The following is a 22,015-nucleotide window of genomic DNA, read 5'->3' as shown; positions in this document are numbered from 1 at the left end:
AGAGTCAATGGATAAGTAAAAGTTCAGATGGTTTACTACCTTCAGTCTTTAAAAACGGAATGACAAAAAGAGTGAAAAATGGAAGCAATACTGCTGACACGTTAGAGAAAAAAATGGTCTGTGTTACATGGATGAAAAGAATAGATACAGATGTTTGACTATAGCCACATCTGGATCAGTGTTATTCTGAATGACTGCCATGTAATACTATGTTACAACCTGTAGTGGTCACTGCAGTGGCTGTCACGACACATCTGTCAGGTGACCCGGGGCCCTTTCCTGGCCATAACACTAGGAGGCGCCCTAGCTTGCCCTGCTACTCAGGATTCTTCAGATGGTGAAGATGCTGGGGCCTCCGCCCTTGTCTTATCTCCTAAGTTAACCCTCCGTTTGTTCCCTTCCCCTACCCAAGGAAGAGGGGGCATTACTGAGCATCGCAGTACATCCACCCAACAAACAGGGCAACACAGACAAGGGTTAACTGAAAACTCCAGACACACAAAATATTCACTTACATATAACAGAGGAATCCCCTGAGGTGTGCAGGAAGGGGACAAAAATAAAACAGAGAAAGATAAGGAATTGCCATGCGTACAAACCAAACAGTCACTAATAACTCATCCAGCTCTCCTTCTCATACCAAGTCCTTTCCATCCATTAGCCATGCAGCAATAAAGCCAGCTCTGACAAGTATTAGCAGAGCCCAGATTGTATAGGAAAAAGTTGTGGCTAACTGAGCACAGGGATTCCCAACATGGCCGATTAACCACTGTTCTGCCAGAAGAAATAAACACATTTAATATGACAGAAAAGTGCCTCTCCTCAGCATCGGAGTACGAGCAACCAGATACTGCCGTCTTCTGGCTTCCCTCTTTCGCGGTAGCTCCGTGACAGAGGCCTTGCTGATCACCACAGCATATACTCTGTACACAGGTTGTGTTTGATTAGACGTCACTGACCTCCACACACAAATATCAAAAGATATAAGGAATTGTAATTGTTAGAGATGAGGGACTTAGTTGCAACGATTGTGGGGAATATCAACATTTTATTTGGTTCAGTTTGCATGTATCCAGTAAAATGGTGTCAGCTTTCCATTTTTCTTTCTTTTTTGAGAGCTACAAAGAAGTTAAAATAATAGTCAACTGTCTGAGGCCTTTTGCCTTTCCTTACCCTGACACATCTCTCTGGCCTTCGGTATCAGTATTCAATTCTTTCCATTATCACCTGTCTGAGACCCCCTACCTGCCCTTACCTCACTGTAGCTCCCTGGTCCTCTGCAACAGGATTTGGTTCTTCACATTATCATCTGTCCAATACACTTGCCTGTAGCTCTCTGGCCCTCTGTGCCTGTATCAGTCGCTTCCCATTATCACCAGTCTGAGGCGCTCACCTGCCCTTACCTCACTGTAGCTCCCTGGTCCTCTGTGCCTGTATCAGTTGCTTCCCATTATCACCAGTCTGAGGCGCTCACCTGCCCTTACCTCACTGTAGCTCCCTGGCCCTCTGTGCCTGTATCAGTGGCTTCCCATTATCACCAGTCTGAGGCGCTCACCTGCCCTTACCTCACTGTAGCCCTCTGTGCCTGTATCAGTCGCTTCACCATTATCACCAGTCTGAGGCGCTCACCTGCCCTTACCTCATTGTAGCTCCCTGGCCCTCTGTGCCTGTATCAGTCGCTTCCCATTATCACCAGTCTGAGGCGCTCACCTGCTCTTACCTCACTGTAGCTCCCTGGCCCTCTGTGCCTGTATCAGTCGCTTCCCATTATCACCAGTCTGAGGCGCTCACCTGCCCTTACCTCACTGTAGCTCCCTGGCCCTCTGTGCCTGTATCAGTCGCTTCCCATTATCACCAGTCTGAGGCGCTCACCTGCCCTTACCTCACTGTAGCTCCCTGGCCCTCTGTGCCTGTATCAGTCGCTTCCCATTATCACCAGTCTGAGGCGCTCACCTGCCCTTACCTCACTGTAGCTCCCTGGCCCTCTGTGCCTGTATCAGTCGCTTCACCATTATCACCAGTCTGAGGCACTCACCTGCCCTTACCTCACTGTAGCCCTCTGTGCCTGTATCAGTAGCTTCACCATTATCACCAGTCTGAGGCTCTCACCTGCCCTTACCTCACTGTAGCTCCCTGGCCCTCTGTGCCTGTATCAGTCGCTTCCCATTATCACCAGTCTGAGGCGCTCACCTGCCGTTACCTCACTGTAGCTCCCTGGCCCTCTGTGCCTGTATCAGTCGCTTCCCATTATCACTAGTCTGAGGCACTCCCCTGCCCTTACCTCACTGTAGCTCCCTGGCCCTCTGTGCCTGTATCAGTCGCTTCCCATTATCACCAGTCTGAGGCGCCCACCTGCCCTTACCTCACTGTAGCTCCCTGGCCCTCTGTGCCTGTATCAGTTGCTTCACCATTATCACCAGTCTGAGGCGCTCACCTGCCCTTACCTCACTGTAGCTCCCTGGCCCTCTGTGCCTGTATCAGTTGCTTTACCATTATCACCAGTCTGAGGCGCTCACCTGCCCTTACCTCACTGTAGCTCCCTGGCTCTCTGTGCCTGTATCAATCGCTTTACCATTATCACCAGTCTGAGGCGCTCACCTGCCCTTACCTCACTGTAGCTCCCTGGCCCTCTGTGCCTGTATCAGTTGCTTCACCATTATCACCAGTCTGAGGCGCTCACCTGCCCTTACCTCACTGTAGCTCCCTGGCCCTCTGTGCCTGTATCAGTTGCTTCACCATTATCACCAGTCTGAGGCGCTCACCTGCCCTTACCTCACTGTAGCTCCCTGGCTCTCTGTGCCTGTATCAATCGCTTTACCATTATCACCAGTCTGAGGCGCTCACCTGCCCTTACCTCACTGTAGCTCCCTGGCCCTCTGTGCCTGTATCAGTTGCTTCACCATTATCACCAGTCTGAGGCGCTCACCTGCCCTTACCTCACTGTAGCTCCCTGGCCCTCTGTGCCTGTATCAGTCGCTTTACCATTATCACCAGTCTGAGGCGCTCACCTGCCCTTACCTCACTGTAGCTCCCTGGCCCTCTGTGCCTGTATCAGTCGCTTCCCATTATCACTAGTCTGAGGCGCTCACCTGCCCTTACCTCACTGTAGCTCCCTGGCCCTCTGTGCCTGTATCAGTCGCTTCCCATTATCACTAGTCTGAGGCGCTCACCTGCCCTTACCTCACTGTAGCTCCCTGGCCCTCTGTGCCTGTATCAGTTGCTTCCCATTATCACTAGTCTGAGGCGCTCACCTGCCCTTACCTCACTGTAGCTCCCTGGCCCTCCACGACGGTATTCGGTTCTTCCCATTATGACCTGTGTCCTAGACCCTTACAGTAATCCGTGTGCTGGAGCTGAAGCCCCTTCATTGTTTGGCAGTGTTATAAAGCACAGTATTACAAGGTACGATAATTGCAGCTTGTAAAATGTTGCGGTCTCCTTGCCTGTGCCCTAATATTACAGAGTGATCGTATTATATCAGTGAATGGCAGGCAAGCTTTGTGTCAGCTAGCTAGAGCATGCAGAAGAGAAATGGATTCCTAATGATTAATTAAGATTTTAGCTGAATATACGCGGCATCGGAGTCAGTGGAGAACTGAAGCTTGCAAGTCTTTTTCTTACAGCTATTAACAAAAAAAATAAATGCATTAAGTGGCATATGCCAGGTATTAAGCTGTTCCCTTTGCTGCATTATTCCAATTCTTATGTAGCTGGCGTGTGCTGAGGAAGCAACCTGCTTGTGAAACGTACAGTACGTCGGGGTCTGCAGGCTGGTGCACCACTACATCAATGGTCATGGGTATTTAGCTCTTTGTTTCTGTGATCCATTAACCATGTGGGTTATTTTTTCATTACAACCTGCATCGAACTTCTCTCTTAAAGGGAATCTGTCACCCCATTATAGGCCTATAAGCTAAGGAAACCGACATCAGGGGCTTATCTACAGCATTCTGTAATGCTGTAGATAAGCCCCCCGATGTAGCCTGAAAGATAAGAAAAACAAGTTAGATTATACTCAGCCTGGGGCGGTCCCGATGCAGTCCGGTCCGATGGGCGTCACGGTCCGGTCTGGCGCCTCCTATCTTCATGCGATGTCGTCCTCTTCTTTGCTTCCTGCTGCTGCGGCGCAGGCGTACTTTGCCCTGTTGAGGGTAAAGTAAAGTACTGCAGTGCGCAGGCGCCGGGAAAGTTCAGAGAGGCCCAGCGCCTGCGCACTGCAGTAATTTGCTCTGCCCTCAACATGGCAAAGTACGCCTGCGCCGCAGCCACGACAGGAAGCAAAGAGGACATCATCGTATGAAGATGGGAGGCGCTGGACCCGGACCGCGATGCCCATCGGACCGGACTGAACCAAGACCACCCCCCCAGGTGAGTATAATCTAACTTGTTTTTCTTATCTTTCAGGTTACATCGGGGGCTTATCTACAGCATTACAGAATGCTGTAGATAAGCCCCTGATGGCCGTGGCCTTAGCTTATAGACCTAAAATGGGGTGACAGATTCCCTTTAACCACCCAGTGTATTTACATACTCCCTTCTGCTTTACCTATATCTTGGTGGCCAAACTTTTGAGTGATGGAGGCAAGGTCTTTACAGCATGGTTGCAACCCACACTAGTGGTCAGCTGATATTAATAAGCTTTTGTTTTCTTTTTTTTCCTTTTTCCTCTCTGTACTATGATTGTTGAAAGACTAATTAACCCCGCTATCTGCTCTTAATAACAAATATATTTAACATGTTTTTTGATTGAAATAAATGACATTTTAATATAGAGGTAGTTATTTGGTTTGATCTTTTTTATAATCATTACCCCCATTGATACCTGTTTTCGTGCTTACCAGCCAACGTTTTTTATCTTGGGGCAACTGTGTCATTGTGTTGCCTCCTTCTTTTATGTATCTGATCTTGCTTCATTATGATGTTGCTTGTTCCACATTGTGTCGTTTTGTATTCAAATAAAATTGAGATTTTTTTGTAGCTTTGACTCATCTTCTCCTGCATTTTATACACTGTTTCATCATGGGGAAGTCTAAAGAAATCAGATAAGATATGAGGAAGAGAATTGTGGACTTGCACAATTCTGGCTCATCCTTAGGTACAATTTCAAGATACCTGAAGGTGCCTCGCTCATCTGTACAAACAATTATACACAAGTACAAACAAGATGGGAATGTCCAGCCATCATATCGCTGTCCATGGGCTCTCCAGCCCTCTGCCTAGAGGCATGACGTGTCCACGCTGGTTGCCTCCCCGCGTCCTGCTTCACATGTGGTCTCCTATCGCTTCCTGTAACCTGATAATTACATTCTTGTTTCTATGGACGCGCTGGTCGCCCCATTTTACCTGATGTTGTCGTGCTGCCCCTGGTGGCCCGACACTTCCGGTTTGTGATGCGATCCTCTGTGTCTGTTATATATCTAGCGTCACCTTAGTAATATGCTAATTCTTGACGCTTAGTTACTGCTGTTCTGGCTGCTTTGTTTTATTGAATGTTGCAGGGTGATTGTGAGATGTGATTTACTTTGCCCATGCGTAGTAACCCTTTCTGGGTTTTTCTGTGAATGGTGTTTTATCGTCCTGTCAACCATTTGTACATACTTTCATATGGTCACATGTTTAATTATGTATGCAGCACACTTCTTTTTGGTTATTGGCCATTTTCAGCACACCCACGTTTGTGATTGGCTTGTATTTAGATTTATACCAGCCTCTTTCCTAATGATGCCACCCCCTGACGAAGGCAGCGTACCGAAACGCGCGTTGGGGAGGGCGCCATCCAGGTAACCGAGACTGCTTTATTTTGTTGTAAGTACTGTCCCACAGGGGTCTTAATTTTAGATATATTTAGATATACTTCCTTACGGTAGATATCCCTCGGTCCTCTTACCTTATTATGATTTACACTGACTCCTTGTGGTGTCTTGAACACTATCACTCTACACATGAGGTTTTTCTATGATTATACATATATTTTTATTTTTTACATGTACTAATATGTTAATATTCCTGGATTGTACGCCCCATAGTAGTAAATAATTTATTTGCATTGTCTCTTTCTATTGTGATTTACCTGATCTATTTATAAATAAATTGTGATATTTAAATATATTATTGAGGACTATTTGGTCATTTTTTTGTTCTTGGTTTTTGGTCTCCTTTGGTCTGACATGTGGATATCAACCCAAGGACAAAGGCAAAAGACCTTGTGAAGATAATGGCTGAAGCTGGTAAGATTGTGTCAATATCCACAGTGACACGAGTACTGTATGGGCTGAAAGGCCACTCTGCCAGGAAGAAGCCATTACTCCAAAAAAAAAAAAACACAAAGCCAGATAAATGTTTGCAAATGTACACAGGAACAAATACCTTAATGTTTGGAGACGTCCTGTGGTCTGATGAAACTTAAAATGGAACTTTTTTGGGCATAATGACCATCGTTACATTTGGAGGAAAAAGGGAGAATCTTGGAAGCCTAAGAACACCATCCCAACTGTGAAACATGGGGGTGGCAGCATCATTGGGACGTTGTGTTACTTGAGGGACTGGTGCACTTCACAAAAAAGATGGCATCATGAGAAAAGATTAATATGTAATAACACCGAAGCAACATCTCAAAACATCAGCCAGGAAGTAAAAACTTGGGAAGAAATGGTTCTTCCAAATGGACAAAGACCCGAAACATTCTGCCAGAGTAGCTTAAGAATAACAGTCAATGTTTTGGAATGGCCATCACAAAGCCCTGATCTCAATCCAATTGAAAATTTATTTGCAAAGCTGAAAAGGTCGGTGCGAGCAAGGCGACCTACAAAACTGAATCAGTTTCACCAGTTTTGTCAGGAGAAATGGTCCCAAATTCCAACCAACTATTGTGGGAAGCTTGTGAAAGGATATCACAAACGTTGACCCAAGTCATTCAGCTTAAGGACGATAGTACCAAATACTAATGAAATGTATGTAAACTTTTGACTTCGCAGTAATAAAAATGCCTTAAAACATTCCCTCTCTCATTATTCTGGCCTTTGGCAACTATTAAAGAACATGCATATGTGTCTTCTTCTATAATGTACGTAAACTTCTAGTTTCAAATATATATATATTAGTCTTTACGTTCTCTCCTCGTCCCCTCTTCCATTCCTCGTCCCCTCTCTTCCTCTCCCGTCCTCTTTCCTTCTCCTCTCCACGTCTTCTCTCCTCCTCTTTGTCCTCTCCTCCTCTTCTCGTCCCCTCTCCTCGTCATCTTCTCTTTTCTTTGTTCTCTCTCTTCCTCTCCTCATCCTCTCGTCCTCTCCTCATCCTCTCGTCCTCTCCTCATCCTCTCTTCCTCTTTGTACTTTCTTCCTCTCCTCGTCCTCTCTTCCTCTCCTCGTCCTCTCTTCCTCTTTGTCCTCTTTTCCGCTCCTCATCCTCTTTTCCGCTCCTCGTCCTCTCTCTTCCTCTGTCCTCTCTCTTCCTCTCCTCGTCCTCTTTGTCCTCTCTTCCGCTCATCGTCCTCTCTTCCTCTCCTCGTCCTCTCTCTTCCGCCCCTTGTCCTCTCTTTTCCGCCCCTTGTCCTCTCTTTTCCGCCCCTTGTCCTCTTTTCCGCCCCTTGTCCTCTCTTTTCCGCCCCTTGTCCTCTTTTCCGCCCCTAGTCCTCTCTTTTCCGCTCCTCGTCCTCTTTTCCGCTCCTCTTCCTTTTTTCCGCTCCTCGTCCTCTTTTCCGCTCCTCGTCCTCTTTTCCGCTCCTCGTCCTGTCTCCTTTCCGTTCCTCGTCCTCTCTCTTTTCCGTTCCTCGTCCTCTCTTTTCCGTTCCTCGTCCTCTCTCTTTTCCGCTCCTCGTCCTCTCTCTTTTCCGCTCCTCGTCCTCTCCTCGTCTTATCCTCGTCCTATCCTATCTTCTCTATTAAGTGTACACACCTAGTTTAAAGCTCCTACACAGTTGCCCTCACCGATCAGCTGTTTGTTGTTCCGGCACCGTCCAGATGTAAACTCTTTGAAGCTCTATTCAATGTGTAGCACCCTCTTCTGACCGTTACCGGCTACTGCAGCACAGCTTCTGTTGAAAAGAACAGACTGAGCTGAGCAATGTAGATCCTGCCTGTGCTCTGCATCGGAGATGCTGTATACTGCCAGTATGATGCTTGATATTACTGAATTAGAGCCTTGTTCATTGCCATGTCCATGTTACAGCTGCAATTTCTAAAGAGCTCTGTAAAGGGACTTGTATCACAAATGGAGAACAGGATGAAATTTACCTTCCAATTTCTCCGTCTTCTCAATTGTGTTTCTTACTTGGAAGTGGAAAGACAATTGCCTGCCTTGTTCCATTATACCGGAGCTGTGTGTAACACAGTGACTATTGTGCGGAGTCAGAAGCCATTGCCGAACAGACTAGTTAAATTAGGTTCTTAATGATTTGCAGCATTGTGTGTACTTTGGAGTGATTCACTTCAAATGGATCCTGACGAGCCGCACAAACGGCCGCCGAATATATTACATAAGTGTGCTCAGAATGCCCACCGAGAAACATTTATTTTATTAGCGGCAAATCAAATGTCTGCCTTACAAATCCACATCTGCTTATTCATTTGTAACTTGAGAGATTTCCCCTACACTGAAAGCAAATTGTTGTGTAAATCTGTCTACTGCTGGAAGACGACAAGGTTTTATTCTATTCTATCGCCAACCTAATCTGCAGCACTGTACTGAGACTGCCATCTCTCCCGTCAGCCCCTGTTCCCACTTGGGCTCATAATCTATGTATCAAATGAACTAATAATAACAACGTATATTAGTGTTTACTGATCTAGAAGGTGTACTGGATGTATCTGCTGCAGAGGATGTCAAGTTTTGCAGCATAAATTGACTGGCTTGAGTTGTTTGTCATCTAAATTTAAAAGAAATAAGAAAGTTATGTATTTACTTAAGTTTTTTTTTCAGGAAATGGTCTTGTCTGACTCTGAACATGCTAAAATCAGAGAAGTGCCATTGGTTATGTCCGTTTATTATTCTGCTGCTGATATTGAGTGATTCCAGCATATCTGGCAGCTCTGTGCTACATTCAAGGAATTGCAACATACACGTCTAATATTTATGGTGTACATAGACCCTCAGAGTTCCTTTTAAGAATCTGCAACCTAGGTCTTCCGGAGAATGTCAGTCTGTGCACATTACTGATACGCTGTTTGTACTTGTATACAGGACATCCTCAATAATCTCGACTCCTGCGATTTAGAAGATGACGATCTTATGTTGGATGTGGATTTACCGGAAGACAACGCATGTGACATGGGTTTGTTTCTTTATTTGTTTTTTTTTTAACACCATGCATTTAAATATACAGTATCGTCCCAAGTCATTCAACTAGTTACAACTCCAATTCCCCAAAAATTGAATGATGTGGAAATCTCTTATAGCCATATGTTATTCACTACAGAATATAGAACAGATCAGAAGGTGAAAGTTAAACATTACATTTAACTAACTTAGAATTTGATGGCAGCAATACATCTCAAAAAAGCGAGGACAGGTTAGTCAAATGACTGGGTATGAAAAGAGCAGGTTACAGAGGCAGAGTCTCTCGGAAGCAGAGATGGTCGGAGGTTCACGAATCTGTGATCAATTGCATTTACAAATTGTGGGACAATTTCTCAAAAATGTTCCTCAATGTAATGTTCCTCCAAGAGTTTGAACATTCCATCATCTACAATGCATATTATCATCAAAAGATTCAGTGATTCTGGAGAAAGAGTTTTGGTGATGAACCTGTAGTCCAGACCCTTCACCAATCGAAAACATTTGGCGCATTATGAAATGAAAAATCTGGCAAAGTCCCAGGACTGTGGTGCATCCAGAATCCTGCATCAGGCTAAATGGGAGCACATTCCTCTCCCAAAACTCCAGCAATTGTCTCCTCACTTTCCATCGTGCCGCTGCCATCAATTTCTAAATGAGTTACTTTTTGGAAATGGAAAATGGCTAACTTTTACCTTTTGATCTGTGTGCTATGTTGTGATATGGATCTGCCTATAAGAGATTTTCAAATCATTGCATTCTTGTTTTCTTTACATTTCACACAGTGTCCAATCTTATTTGGAATTGGGGTTGTAATTTGGCTGATGGATAAAAAATATTTTATTGACATAGTAAATAAAATGTCACCTTAGCTTGCCTATGATAAGTAATGCATATGGTCAGTCTGTGATATAATTTAGGCTACTTTCACACTAGCGTCGGGCCGGGCCGAGGTTACCGACGCTAGCAGTGAATGCGCCGCACAACGGGGGCAGCGGATGCATTTTTCCAGCGCATCCGCTGCCCCATTGTGAGGTGCGGGGAGGTGGGGGCGGAGTTCCGGCCGCACATGCGCGGTCGGAAAAGCGGTCCGTCGGCAGCAAAAAACGTTACATGTAACGTTTTTTGCTCCCGGCGGTCCGCCACAACACGGCGCAACCGTCGCACGACGGTTGCGATGTGTGTCAATGCGTCGCTAATGTTAATCTGTGGGGCAAAAAAGCATCCTGCAAACCACTTTGCAGGATGCATTTTTTCCCATAAACGACGCATTGCGACGTATTGCAAAAAAACGCTAGTGTGAAAGTAGCCTTACTGATCTATGGGAGTCCGGCGTTCGATCATTTTCCTGCACAGCAGGGCTCTCAACTACTTGATTAGACCACTGCAACAAAGCCCCATTCATGTAGATGGGCGCTATTGCAGGTGCCTGCACCGTGTGCCAAAGGGGTCTCTGTCCGCTCTCCATATTTGTAGCTCCAGTGGTCAGACCTGACCCCATAATATATCATAGGCGTGAGCACCTCTGTAGGGTGAAAATCTGCACTTTTGTATCCTACTTTGTATATCCTGCACTTGCATAATATGCCTATGATTTAGAAACTGCTGCTATTTTGGGTATAAAAGAGCAGAAAAGGCAAACCCGAATGCACAGGAGCATGTAACTTGTGTATTCACACGGTCATAAAGTGTGGCCTAGGTTCTGCTGGCTGGAGTTTACAGACTGCAGTTTAAGAAAATCGGGTTTGCATAGATCCATGTCCTTTCTGTGCCGCTACTGATGCTTGGAACTGATTTTCAGTTGCGGAAGTTACTGCAACAGATGTGTGTGATTTATTTAAAGGTGCCGTCCACCCAATTTTTTTCTTTGCCATATATTTTCCAAACAATCCCCAGCTGCTCCTCTGTACTGTTGCGCGGGGGTGACTTGCTGGTCCTCTCTTCCACTTACGGTGTTACCAAGGTATCGCCTTGTTTGGCGAGTGACCCCCTAAATCCAGTTAGTACCCACAGTGGTCACTCACCGACCATGCCATAAGAGGAGGACAAGAGACCTGGACAGTGATAACATAAGATTAGGGCTGGTGGGAATGGACACTAAAGTAAAGCTAGCAAAAAGTGGATCAAGGGCACCACACACCAAGGCAATGTAAGCTAAACCTCACAAGATGGTGTGCAGTGAGAAATAGGCAATGAGTCATCGAAGTAGCTGCAATGCTACAACAAAATAATAACTCACCTGAACACAGACTAAAAAGCAATTCAAAAAGCAAACGACTGTTTCTGATTCACTTACATAGTTACATAGTATTTAAGGTTGAAGGAAGACTTTAAGTCCATCTAGTTCAACCCATAGCCTAACCTAACATGCTCTAACGTTGATCCAGAGGAAGGCAAAAAAAACCTCATGTGGCAAAGAGTAAGCTCCACATTGGGGAAAAAAATTCCTTCCCGACTCCACATACGGCAATCAGACTAAATCTCTGGATCAACGCCCTATCAAGGAATCTAGCGTATATACCCTGTAACATTATACTTTTCCAGAAAGGTATCCAATCCCCTCTTAAATTTAAGTAACGAATCACTCATTACAACATGATACGGCAGAGAGTTCCATAGTCTCACTGCTCTTACAGTAAAGAATCCGCGTCTATTATTATGCTTAAACCTTCTTTCCTCCAGTCGTAGAGGATGCCCCCTTGTCCCTGTTTCAGGTCTATGATTAAAAAGATCATCAGAAAGGTCCTTGTACTGTCCCCTCATATATTTATACATTAAAATAAGATCACCCCTTAGTCTTCGTTTTTCCAAACTAAATAGCCCCAAGTATGATAACCTATCTTGGTATTGCAGTCCCCCCAGTCCTCTGATAACTTTGGTCGCTCTTCTCTGTACCCGCTCCAGTTCAGCTATGTCTTTCTTATACACCTGAGACCAGAACTGTGCACAGTATTCTAAGTGTGGTCGAACTAGTGACTTGTATAGAGGTAAAATTATGTTCTCCTCATGAGCATCTATGCTTCTTTTAATGCATCCCATTATTTTATTTGCCTTAGTAGCAGCTGCCTGACACTGGCCACTGAATATGAGTTTGTCATACACCCAGGTCTTTTTCATTGACGGTTTTGCCCAGAGTTTTAGAATTAAGCACATAGTTATCTTATTACTTCTACCCAAGTGCATGACCTTACATTTATCCCCATTAAAGCTCATTTGCCATTTATCAGCCCAAGCTTCTAGTTTACATAAATCATCCTGTAATATAAAATTGTCCTCCTCTGTATTGATTACCCTGCAGAGTTTAGTGTCATCTGCAAATATTGAAATTCTACTCTGAATGCCCCCTACAAGGTCATTAATAAATATGTTAAAAAGAAGAGGTCCCAATACTGACCCCTGTGGTACCCCACTGCTAACCGCGACCCAGTCCGAGTGTGCTCCATTAATAACCACCCTTTGTTTCCTATCCCTGAGCCAGCTCTCAACCCACTTACACATATTTTCCCCTATCCCCATTATTCTCATTTTATTATTATTATTTATTGTTATAGCGCCATTTATTCCATGGCGCTTTACATGTGAGGAGGGGTATACATAATAAAAACAAGTACAATAATCTTAGACAATACAAGTCATAACTGGTACAGGAGGAGTGAGGACCCTGCCCGCGAAGGCTCACAATCTACAAGGGATGGGTGAGGATACAGTAGGCGAGGATAGAGCTGGTCATGCAGCGGTTTGGTCGATCGGTGGTTACTGCAGGTTGTAGGCTTGTCGGAAGAGGTGGGTCTTCAGGTTCTTTTTGAAGGTTTCGATGGTAGGCGAGAGACTCTGATGTGTTGTGGTAGAGGGTTCCAGAGTAGGGGTGATACGCGAGAGAAATCTTGTATACGATTGTGGGAAGAGGAGATAAGAGGGGAGTAGAGTAGGAGATCTTGTGAGGATCGGAGGTTGTGTGTAGGTAAGTATCGGGAGACGAGGTCACAGATGTATGGAGGAGACAGGTTGTGGATGGCTTTGTACGTCATGGTTAGGGTTTTGTAGTGGAGTCTCTGGGCAATGGGGAGCCAGTGAAGGGATTGACAGAGGGGAGAGGTCGGGGAATAGGGGGGGGACAGGTGGATTAGTCGGGCAGCAGCGTTTAGAATAGATTGGAGGGGTGCGAGAGTGTTAGAGGGGAGGCCACAGAGCAGGAGGTTGCAGTAGTCAAGGCGAGAGATGATGAGGGCATGGACTAGGGTTTTTGCAGATTCATGGTTGAGGAATGAACGGATTCGTGAAATATTTTTGAGTTGAAGTCGGCAGGAAGTGGAAAGGGCTTGGGTATGTGGTTTGAAGGAGAGATCAGCGTCAAGGATTACCCCGAGGCAGCGAGCTTGTGGGACTGGGGAGAGTGGGCAGCCATTTACTGTAATGGATAGGTTCGTTGGGGGGGTCGCGTGAGATGGGGGGAAAGATGATGAATTCTGTTTTGTCCATGTTAAGTTTCAGAAATCTAATTTTTATGTATCAACCTTTTGTGTGGCACCGTATCAAAAGCTTTTGAAATGTCCATATACACTACATCCACTGGGTTCCCTTGGTCCAGTCCGGAACTTACCTCTTCATAGAAACTGATCAAATTAGTCTGACATGAACGGTCCCTAGTAAACCCGTGCTGATACTGGGTCATGAGGATATTCCTCTTCAGATACTCCAGCATAGCATCCCTTAGAATGCCCTCCTTACGGTTGTCACCCTGATATCAGTCCAGACCCAAAACCCATTCCCTCAAGCAAAGGCATAAACATGTGTTAGTAAAGTGCACAAAGATTACACTTGAGGACCAGACAATGATATGTCCAGATATTTGCTGGGCAGACACTTAGGCCCCGATTCATCAAGCATAGAGATTTTCAGACCAGTGTTGATGAAGGGGAAAGTGTGAGGCTTCTGATTCATTAAGAGGCACATGCTTCTTGATGAGTCAGGTTAGGCCTCTTTCACACTTCAGTTGTTTGGCGTCAGTCACTACCGACAAAGTGACGGATTGACGGATCCGTCACAATTGTTGAGAAAACGGTTCTAACGGATCCGTTTTTTTGACGGATCCGTTACTTGGGGGTTGTCTGGGAAAAGTATCTACTCTTTGGAGCATGCGCAATTGAAAAAACGGATTGGGGCGACGGATCCGCCGAAAAAACGGTTGCGGCGGATCCGTCGCCCATAGGAGCCCATTCTATGGAATGGCGGACGCGACGGATCCGTCGCGATCCGCCATTTCAGCGTTGACAAAAAACGTCCCAATGTCCGTCTATTTTCAGAAAACGTCCGCCAAATTTCGACGGATCCGTCGCATGGCGGATGGAATGGACGACCATCCGTCACAATCCGTCACTAATGCAAGTCTATGGGAAAATAACGGATCCGTCAAAAAAAAATGACGCAACGCACGACGCACGCAAAAACGCGTGCAAACGCACGCAAAAACGCTGCGTTTTTCGACGCGTGCGTCGTTTTTTGACGAAAATCCGACGCAAGAAAAATGCAACTTGTTGCATTTTCTTGCGTCCGACGCTAGCGTCAAAAACGACGCACGTGTCGGAAAACGCAACAAGAAAAACGCATGCGTCCCCCATGTTAAACATAGGGGCGCATGACGCGTGCGTCGCCGCTGCGTTTCCCGACGCAGCGTCGGGAAACGCTAATGTGAACGTAGCCTTAGACTGACGCCAAATAACTGAAGTGTGAAAGAGGCCTAAGGTGGGAAGTGCACTCCACTCATTCGGAGACTGGAGTAAGACTTGTGGTTTAGTGAACACCACCGCTCATCATTAATTTGATGAGGAAGGGGGGTTGAGCTGTCATGCTCCTGTCCCGCTCTACCTTTGCCATTTTGTCACAGCTGGGCAAAACTGTTGCACAAATTTTTTTTTTTTTTTTTTTGCTTTTGCTGTTGTCACAACTCTATGTTGTGCAAAAATGTTGCAACTTTTTAGAGCTTTTTATGAATTAGGGCCTTAATTGTATGCCTGCATTTGTTCAGTTTACCACCATACTGGCTGTATGGCTCTTTACTCTGTGAATTTGTATTTTTTAATGCGGTCCAAGGCCAGTATTGTATGGCATTGGTTCTTGAGTTGGTTAAAAGCACCAATTTGATTTTTAAAGCTGTTTTTTCACCAGTTTTCATAATTAAAGCTACTTATATTACTAAACAGAGCTGACCTGGTAAGGATCCTGCATTTGCTTTGAAAATACAAATCAGAATGGATGTATGGGAAAATTGAGATCGATCTCCGCTGGCCTAGACTGTTTGACAGCTGTCCAGTGTCCCACCTCCCTGCTGCAATCTCATACTGCTCAGTACAAGCTGCAGCTGTCAGCCAGGCTGGATGAATGGAGACATTATCCACTCCATCTTATGAGCTACTCAATTCTGTTGCTGGACTCAAAAAATGATCATCTTAATATCAGGATTATAAAGCTATTCTGGTGTGAATATTAAAAATAAATATATCAGTGTAATGAATATGTAATTGATAATACATAATATTGTGAAATCAGATGACAGATCAACTTTACTTGTTTTTCACACTTTGTATTATATGTTTACAGCGGTTCAGCGGCATATACATATACAATTACTTATTATTTAAAGGGAACCTGTCACCCCCAAAATGGAAGGTGAGCTAAGCCCCCAGCATCAGGGGCCTATCTACAGCATTCTGGAATTCTGTAGATAAGCTCCCGATGTATCCTGAAAGATGAGAAAAAGAGGTTAGATTATACTCACCTGGGCGGGTGATTCGATTCGATGGGCGTCGCGGTCTGGTCCAGGGCCTTCCATTTACATAGGATGACGTCCTCTCCTTGTCTTCATGCTGCGGCTCCGGCGCAAGCGTACTTTGTCTGCCCTGTTGAGGGCAGAGCAAACTACTGCAGTGCGCAGCCGCCGGGCCTCTCTGACCTTTCCCGGCGCCTGCGCACTGCAGTACTTTGCTCTGCCCTCAACAGGGCAGCTAGTCTGTCCCTCACCGTGTAGTTAGTTTGTCCCTCACTGTATAGGTAGTCTGTCCCTCAGGTGCGGTTAAGGAGCCACGCATACAAGGATGGGGATAAGGAGCCACGCATACAAGGATGGGGATAAGGAGCCACGCATACAAGGATGGGGATAAGGAGCCACGCATACAAGGATGGGGATAAGGAGCCACGCATACAAGAATGGGGATAAGGAGCCACGCATGCAAGGATGGAGATAATGAGCCACGCATACAAGGATTGGGATAAGGAGCCACACATGCAAGGATGGGGATAATGAGCCACGCATACAAGGATGGGGATAATGAGCCATGGATTCAAGGATGGGGATAATGAGCCACGCACAAGAATGGGGATAATGAGCCACGCATGCAAGTATGGGGATAATGAGCCACGCATGCAAGGATGGGGATAATGAGCTATGCAATGTATGAGTTGTCTTTCTAATCTAAAGCCTCAGTATTCAGGGCACATTACGAAAAATCAGTGGGTTTTGGATTGCAGTTTGGGCACTCTGTCTCTAAGGGTATGTGTCCACAGGCCGGATTACAGTTGTACAACCGCAGCGTTCAACCCGCAGCATCCAGATGTTACAGCATAATGGAGGGGATTTTATGAAATCCCATCTCCACTATGCGTGCGAACACGCATCCGGCAGCCCTGTGTTTGCGGACATGCGGCGTGTCTTTTTAGATCGCAGCATGTCTGTTTATCACAGGGCCCTATGTATGGGGTGTGGAGATTCCGGATGTGTGCAATGAACACATCCAGAATCACCGTGCGTACAGAAGGGAGCGACTCTTGGGCGGAGCAAGTTTTCCGCTCCCTCCAAAGCGCCGTCATTACGGACGGTGGACACATACTCTAAAAGTATACAAAAAAGGTTGCACTCTATCGTGCAAAAGCATGTCTAATCTGAAATATATGAAATATGAATAGCAAAATGGCTTTTGAACATTAGCAAAATATTTAAGAGAAGCTTTGCACAGAATTTGATATAATCAAATAGTGTGAGCCCATCAATGGGATAGAGTGCACGATAGAGTGCAACCTTTTTTGTATATTTATGTATGGAGGTAGCTGCTCCTGGTATGCACCTATTCACACTAGTTTGGATGTGCGAGTCTTTTTTTTGACATACTCTAAAAGGTTCGCCATCACTGGCATAGGTAATCTGTCCCTCACCGTGTAGCTAGTCTGTCCCTCACCGTGTAGCTAGTCTGTCCCTCACCGTGTAGCTAGTCTGTCCCTCACCGTGTAGCTAGTCTGTCCCTCACCGTGTAGCTAGTCTGTCCCTCACCGTGTAGCTAGTCTGTCCCTCACCGTGTAGCTAGTCTGTCCCTCACCGTGTAGCTAGTCTGTCCCTACTCGTACAGCTAGTATATCTTTCACCATATGACTTGATCTTCCTTCTTTACTGGAAGTGATTAATTTGGCTACAGCCTATGAGACTGAGCATGTCATAGTCCTCATATTAACGTGTGTGTTGTTGATCTCTCCATGACTCTTTAAGCCTTTGTAGCTGCGCAGAAGCTAATTAATGAATGTTTTAGGCTTGCACTAAGCACCAGGAGCATGACTTTACATGAAGAGCCCCGCTTGGCTTCTTTAACCTGTTCTTTGCTTGTGCTTTGTAAGGCAGGAATGAGCTCAGTTCCTGCTGCAGCTGCTCCTGGCAGTCTTCGTTTTCCAGCAGTGCTGGTTACTTTTTTTGCTTGTCTTGGGTTCATCTCTATATCTAACGAGGCCATCTAGGAATTTACTGGGTAAAAGTAAATATTGTGCTGTCTGGCCTTCAACATTCAGCTTGCCTCTCCTCTGAGACAAGCAGCTATTTAAAGACACCAGTCTGGTTTGCTAACTATGCAAATGGCTAGTTAGGGCTGGTTTTTTTTTTTCCAAGTCACAGGACAAAACTGGGCCGTATTCCCAGCCACACGAAGGGTGGGAATTCAGTAGGAAGGAAGGCCTGTTTGTATGGAGAATGACACAATGTTCCCCTTGTGTGGCGCTGGGGTTTGGGTAAGTAGCTGCTGGTTATTGAGGGAGCTCCACATAGACTTGCTCAGTTTATTACTGTTCCTTCTCTAAGTCTTCTGCTTGTCCTGTTACTTGTACTCTTATTGACGTCCAGTTCTTCGTGGACCTCTCTGTTTGTAGGATGAGACGTATAGATGTTCCTGTATACAGAGGAGGGCTACACAGCTGTACAAGCTCTGGGTCGCAGCAGAACATATTTCTAACCCTCTAACGAGGAAACATCTGCTGAAGCAAGGCATTCTAGTGGAAAGAAACTGTTAGATTACATTTTTACCAGCTTTAATTATCGATGCTGACTTGTAGATGCAGAAACCAGAACAAAGTAGGCGGCTGCTGGTAAATTTTGTTGTATGCCATAGACTACTGAAGCTGTGGAAGCCATAGCAGATGAAGCAGAGCTGAGCTTGTCATTTCATACTTAATGGCAACTTGTTTGTGTCCTTAACATTATGGTATGGTTATGTACAGTTCATTATTAACTGTAAAAGACACAATGTGATATTTGTGAGTTATGACAAGAACTGCTCTACTTTACCTGAAAGTCTCCTATCTGCTACATCTGATGGTATTCCCTCTCTGCTACACTTAATGGTATTCCCCTCTGCTACATCTGATGGTATTCCCTCTCTGCTACACTTAATGGTATTCCCCTCTGCTACATCTGATGGTATTCACTCTCTGCTACACTTAATGGTATTCCCTCTCTGCTACATCTGATGGTATTCCCTCTCTGCTACATCTGATGGTATTCCCTCTCTGCTACACTTAATGGTATTCCCTCTCTGCTACATCTGATGGTATTCCCCTCTGCTACATCTGATGGTATTCACTCTCTGCTACACTTAATGGTATTTCCTCTCTGCTGCACCTGATGGTATTCCCTCTCTGCTACATCTGATGGTATTCCCTCTCTGCTACACCTGATGGTATTCCCTCTCTGCTACACCTGATGGTATTCCCTCTCTGCTACACCTGATGGTATTCCCTCTCTACTACATCTGATGGTATTCCCTCTCTGCTACACCTGATGGTATTCCCTCTCTACTACATCTGATGGTATTCCCTCTCTACTACATCTGATGGTATTCACTCTCTGCTACACTTAATGGTATTCCCTCTCTGCTACATCTGATGGTATTCCCTCTCTGCTACATCTGATGGTATTCCCTCTCTGCTACACTTAATGGTATTCCCTCTCTGCTACATCTGATGGTATTCCCCTCTGCTACATCTGATGGTATTCACTCTCTGCTACACTTAATGGTATTTCCTCTCTGCTACACCTGATGGTATTCCCTCTCTACTACATCTGATGGTATTCCCTCTCTGCTACACCTGATGGTATTCCCTCTCTGCTACACCTGATGGTATTCCCTCTCTGCTACACCTGATGGTATTCCCTCTCTACTACATCTGATGGTATTCCCTCTCTGCTACACCTGATGGTATTCCCTCTCTACTACATCTGATGGTATTCCCTCTCTACTACATCTGATGGTATTCCCTCTCTGCTACATCTGATGGTATTCCCTCTCTGCTGCACCTGATGGTATTCCTTCTCTGCTACACCTGATGGTATTCCCTCTCTGCTACATCTGATGGTATTCCCTCTCTGCTGCACCTGATGGTATTCCTTCTCTGCTACACCTGATGGTATTCCCTCTCTGCTACATCTGATGGTATTCCCTCTCTGCTACACCTGATGGTATTCCCTCTCTGCTACACCTGATGGTATTCCCTCTCTACTACATCTGATGGTATTCCCTCTCTGCTACACCTGATGGTATTCCCTCTCTGCTGCATCTGATGGTATTCCCTCTCTACTACATCTGATGGTATTCCCTCTCTGCTACACCTGATGGTATTCCCTCTCTGCTACACCTGATGGTATTCCCTCTCTGCTACATCTGATGGTATTCCCTCTCTGCTACACCTGATGGTATTCCCTCTCTGCTACACCTGATGGTATTCCCTCTCTGCTACATCTGATGGTATTCCCTCTCTGCTACACCTGATGGTATTCCCTCTCTGCTACATCTGATGGTATTCCCTCTCTGCTCCATCTGATGGTATTCCCTCTCTGCTACACCTGATGGTATTCCCTCTCTGCTACACCTGATGGTATTCCCTCTCCGCTACATCTGATGGTATTCCCTCTCTGCTACATCTGATGGTATTCCCTCTCTGCTACACCTGATGGTATTCCCTCTCTGCTACATCTGATGGTATTCCCTCTCTGCTACATCTGATGGTATTCCCTCTCTGCTACACCTGATGGTATTCCCTCTCTGCTACATCTGATGGTATTCCCTCTCTGCTGCACCTGATGGTATTCCCTATCTGCTGCATCTGATGGTATTCCCTCTCTGCTACATCTGATGGTATTCCCTCTCTGCTACACCTGATGGTATTCCCTCTCTACTACACCTGATGGTATTCCCTCTCTGCTACACCTGATGGTATTCCCTCTCTGCTACATCTGATGGTATTCCCTCTCTGCTACATCTGATGGTATTCCCTCTCTGCTACACCTGATGGTATTCCCTCTCTACTACACCTGATGGTATTCCCTCTCTGCTACATCTGATGGTATTCCCTCTCTGCTACATCTGATGGTATTCCCTCTCTGCTGCGCCTGACTGTATTCCTTCTGTTAACCAAAGAAAGGGGGGGTCTTCAAATTATAAGCTTATCCATAAATAAATAATTATAACCCAAAACAGAAAAATGGATCATAGAGCAATAAAAATGTATAAATTGTATTGATGATTATATTAAAAAAGACAATTTCATCATCATTTTAATAAATAAATACATAAACATGAAAAACAGAAAAAACAGGGTTAAAGTGACACGTCCAATAGGTGGTCAAAACAATCCAAAGGGCATACTAAAAATGAATAAACAGCAAGGCTGATAATAATATTAAATGATATTAATATATAACAGGCCATAAGCTACAGGAGCATATATGTGCAAAAAAGACAAATAATGAACACAAATATAAAGTAACCTGCACACAATTGCTAACTGCAAGAAATTTCAAAAGGGCCCCCTATGTAATTTAACAATATAAACCCGCAAATGCAGAATATACTGGGCACCCGATCCAAAAAAAAAAAAAAAAAAAAAAAAAAAATATATATATATATATATATATATATATATATATATATATATATATATATATATTTTTTTTTTTTTTTGCAGATATGTCACACCATAGCCAGCCAGATATTGAGGGATTCAATTGTAATCGAAGTCCCTAAAAAAGTATGCTGAAGATTAGAGATCAATCAAAAATGCCCATAGAAGACCAACCTTGAGAAGATGGACGTTGAAAACAACCCCAACGCGCGTTTTGCTACAATGCTTCAATATTCCTTCTGTGCTGCCTCTGACTGAATTGCCTCTGTGTTGCTCCTGACGGCCTTCCCTCTGTGTTGCGCCTGACGGCCTTCCCTCTGTGTTGCTCCTGACGGCCTTCCCTCTGTGTTGCTCCTGACGGCCTTCCCTCTGTGTTGCGCCTGACGGCCTTCCCTCTGTGTTGCGCCTGACGGCCTTCCCTCTGTGTTGCGCCTGACGGCCTTCCCTCTGTGTTGCGCCTGACGGCCTTCCCTCTGTGTTGCTCCTGACGGCCTTCCCACTGTGTTGCGCCTGACGGCCTTCCCTCTGTGTTGCTCCT

General features: G+C 45.3%; 1 protein-coding gene across 5 annotated transcripts in view; it reads left to right on the top strand.

Annotated features, from left to right (window-relative positions):
- Nucleotides 1–22,015, top strand: part of CCSER2 (coiled-coil serine rich protein 2) — a 253,366-nt gene that overhangs the window by 128,393 nt on the left and 102,958 nt on the right. For all 5 annotated transcript variants that reach the window (XM_069753196.1, XM_069753195.1, XM_069753193.1 and 2 more), the window contains exon 4: nucleotides 9,178–9,268. In XM_069753196.1, coding sequence (XP_069609297.1) covers nucleotides 9,178–9,268 — 91 coding nt within the window. The remainder of the gene's footprint in view (nucleotides 1–9,177; nucleotides 9,269–22,015) is intronic.

This window comes from Ranitomeya imitator, chromosome 2 (assembly GCF_032444005.1).
Source record: "Ranitomeya imitator isolate aRanImi1 chromosome 2, aRanImi1.pri, whole genome shotgun sequence".
Lineage (NCBI taxonomy): Eukaryota > Metazoa > Chordata > Amphibia > Anura > Dendrobatidae > Ranitomeya > Ranitomeya imitator.
This window is presented reverse-complemented; position numbering and strand designations above follow the sequence as displayed.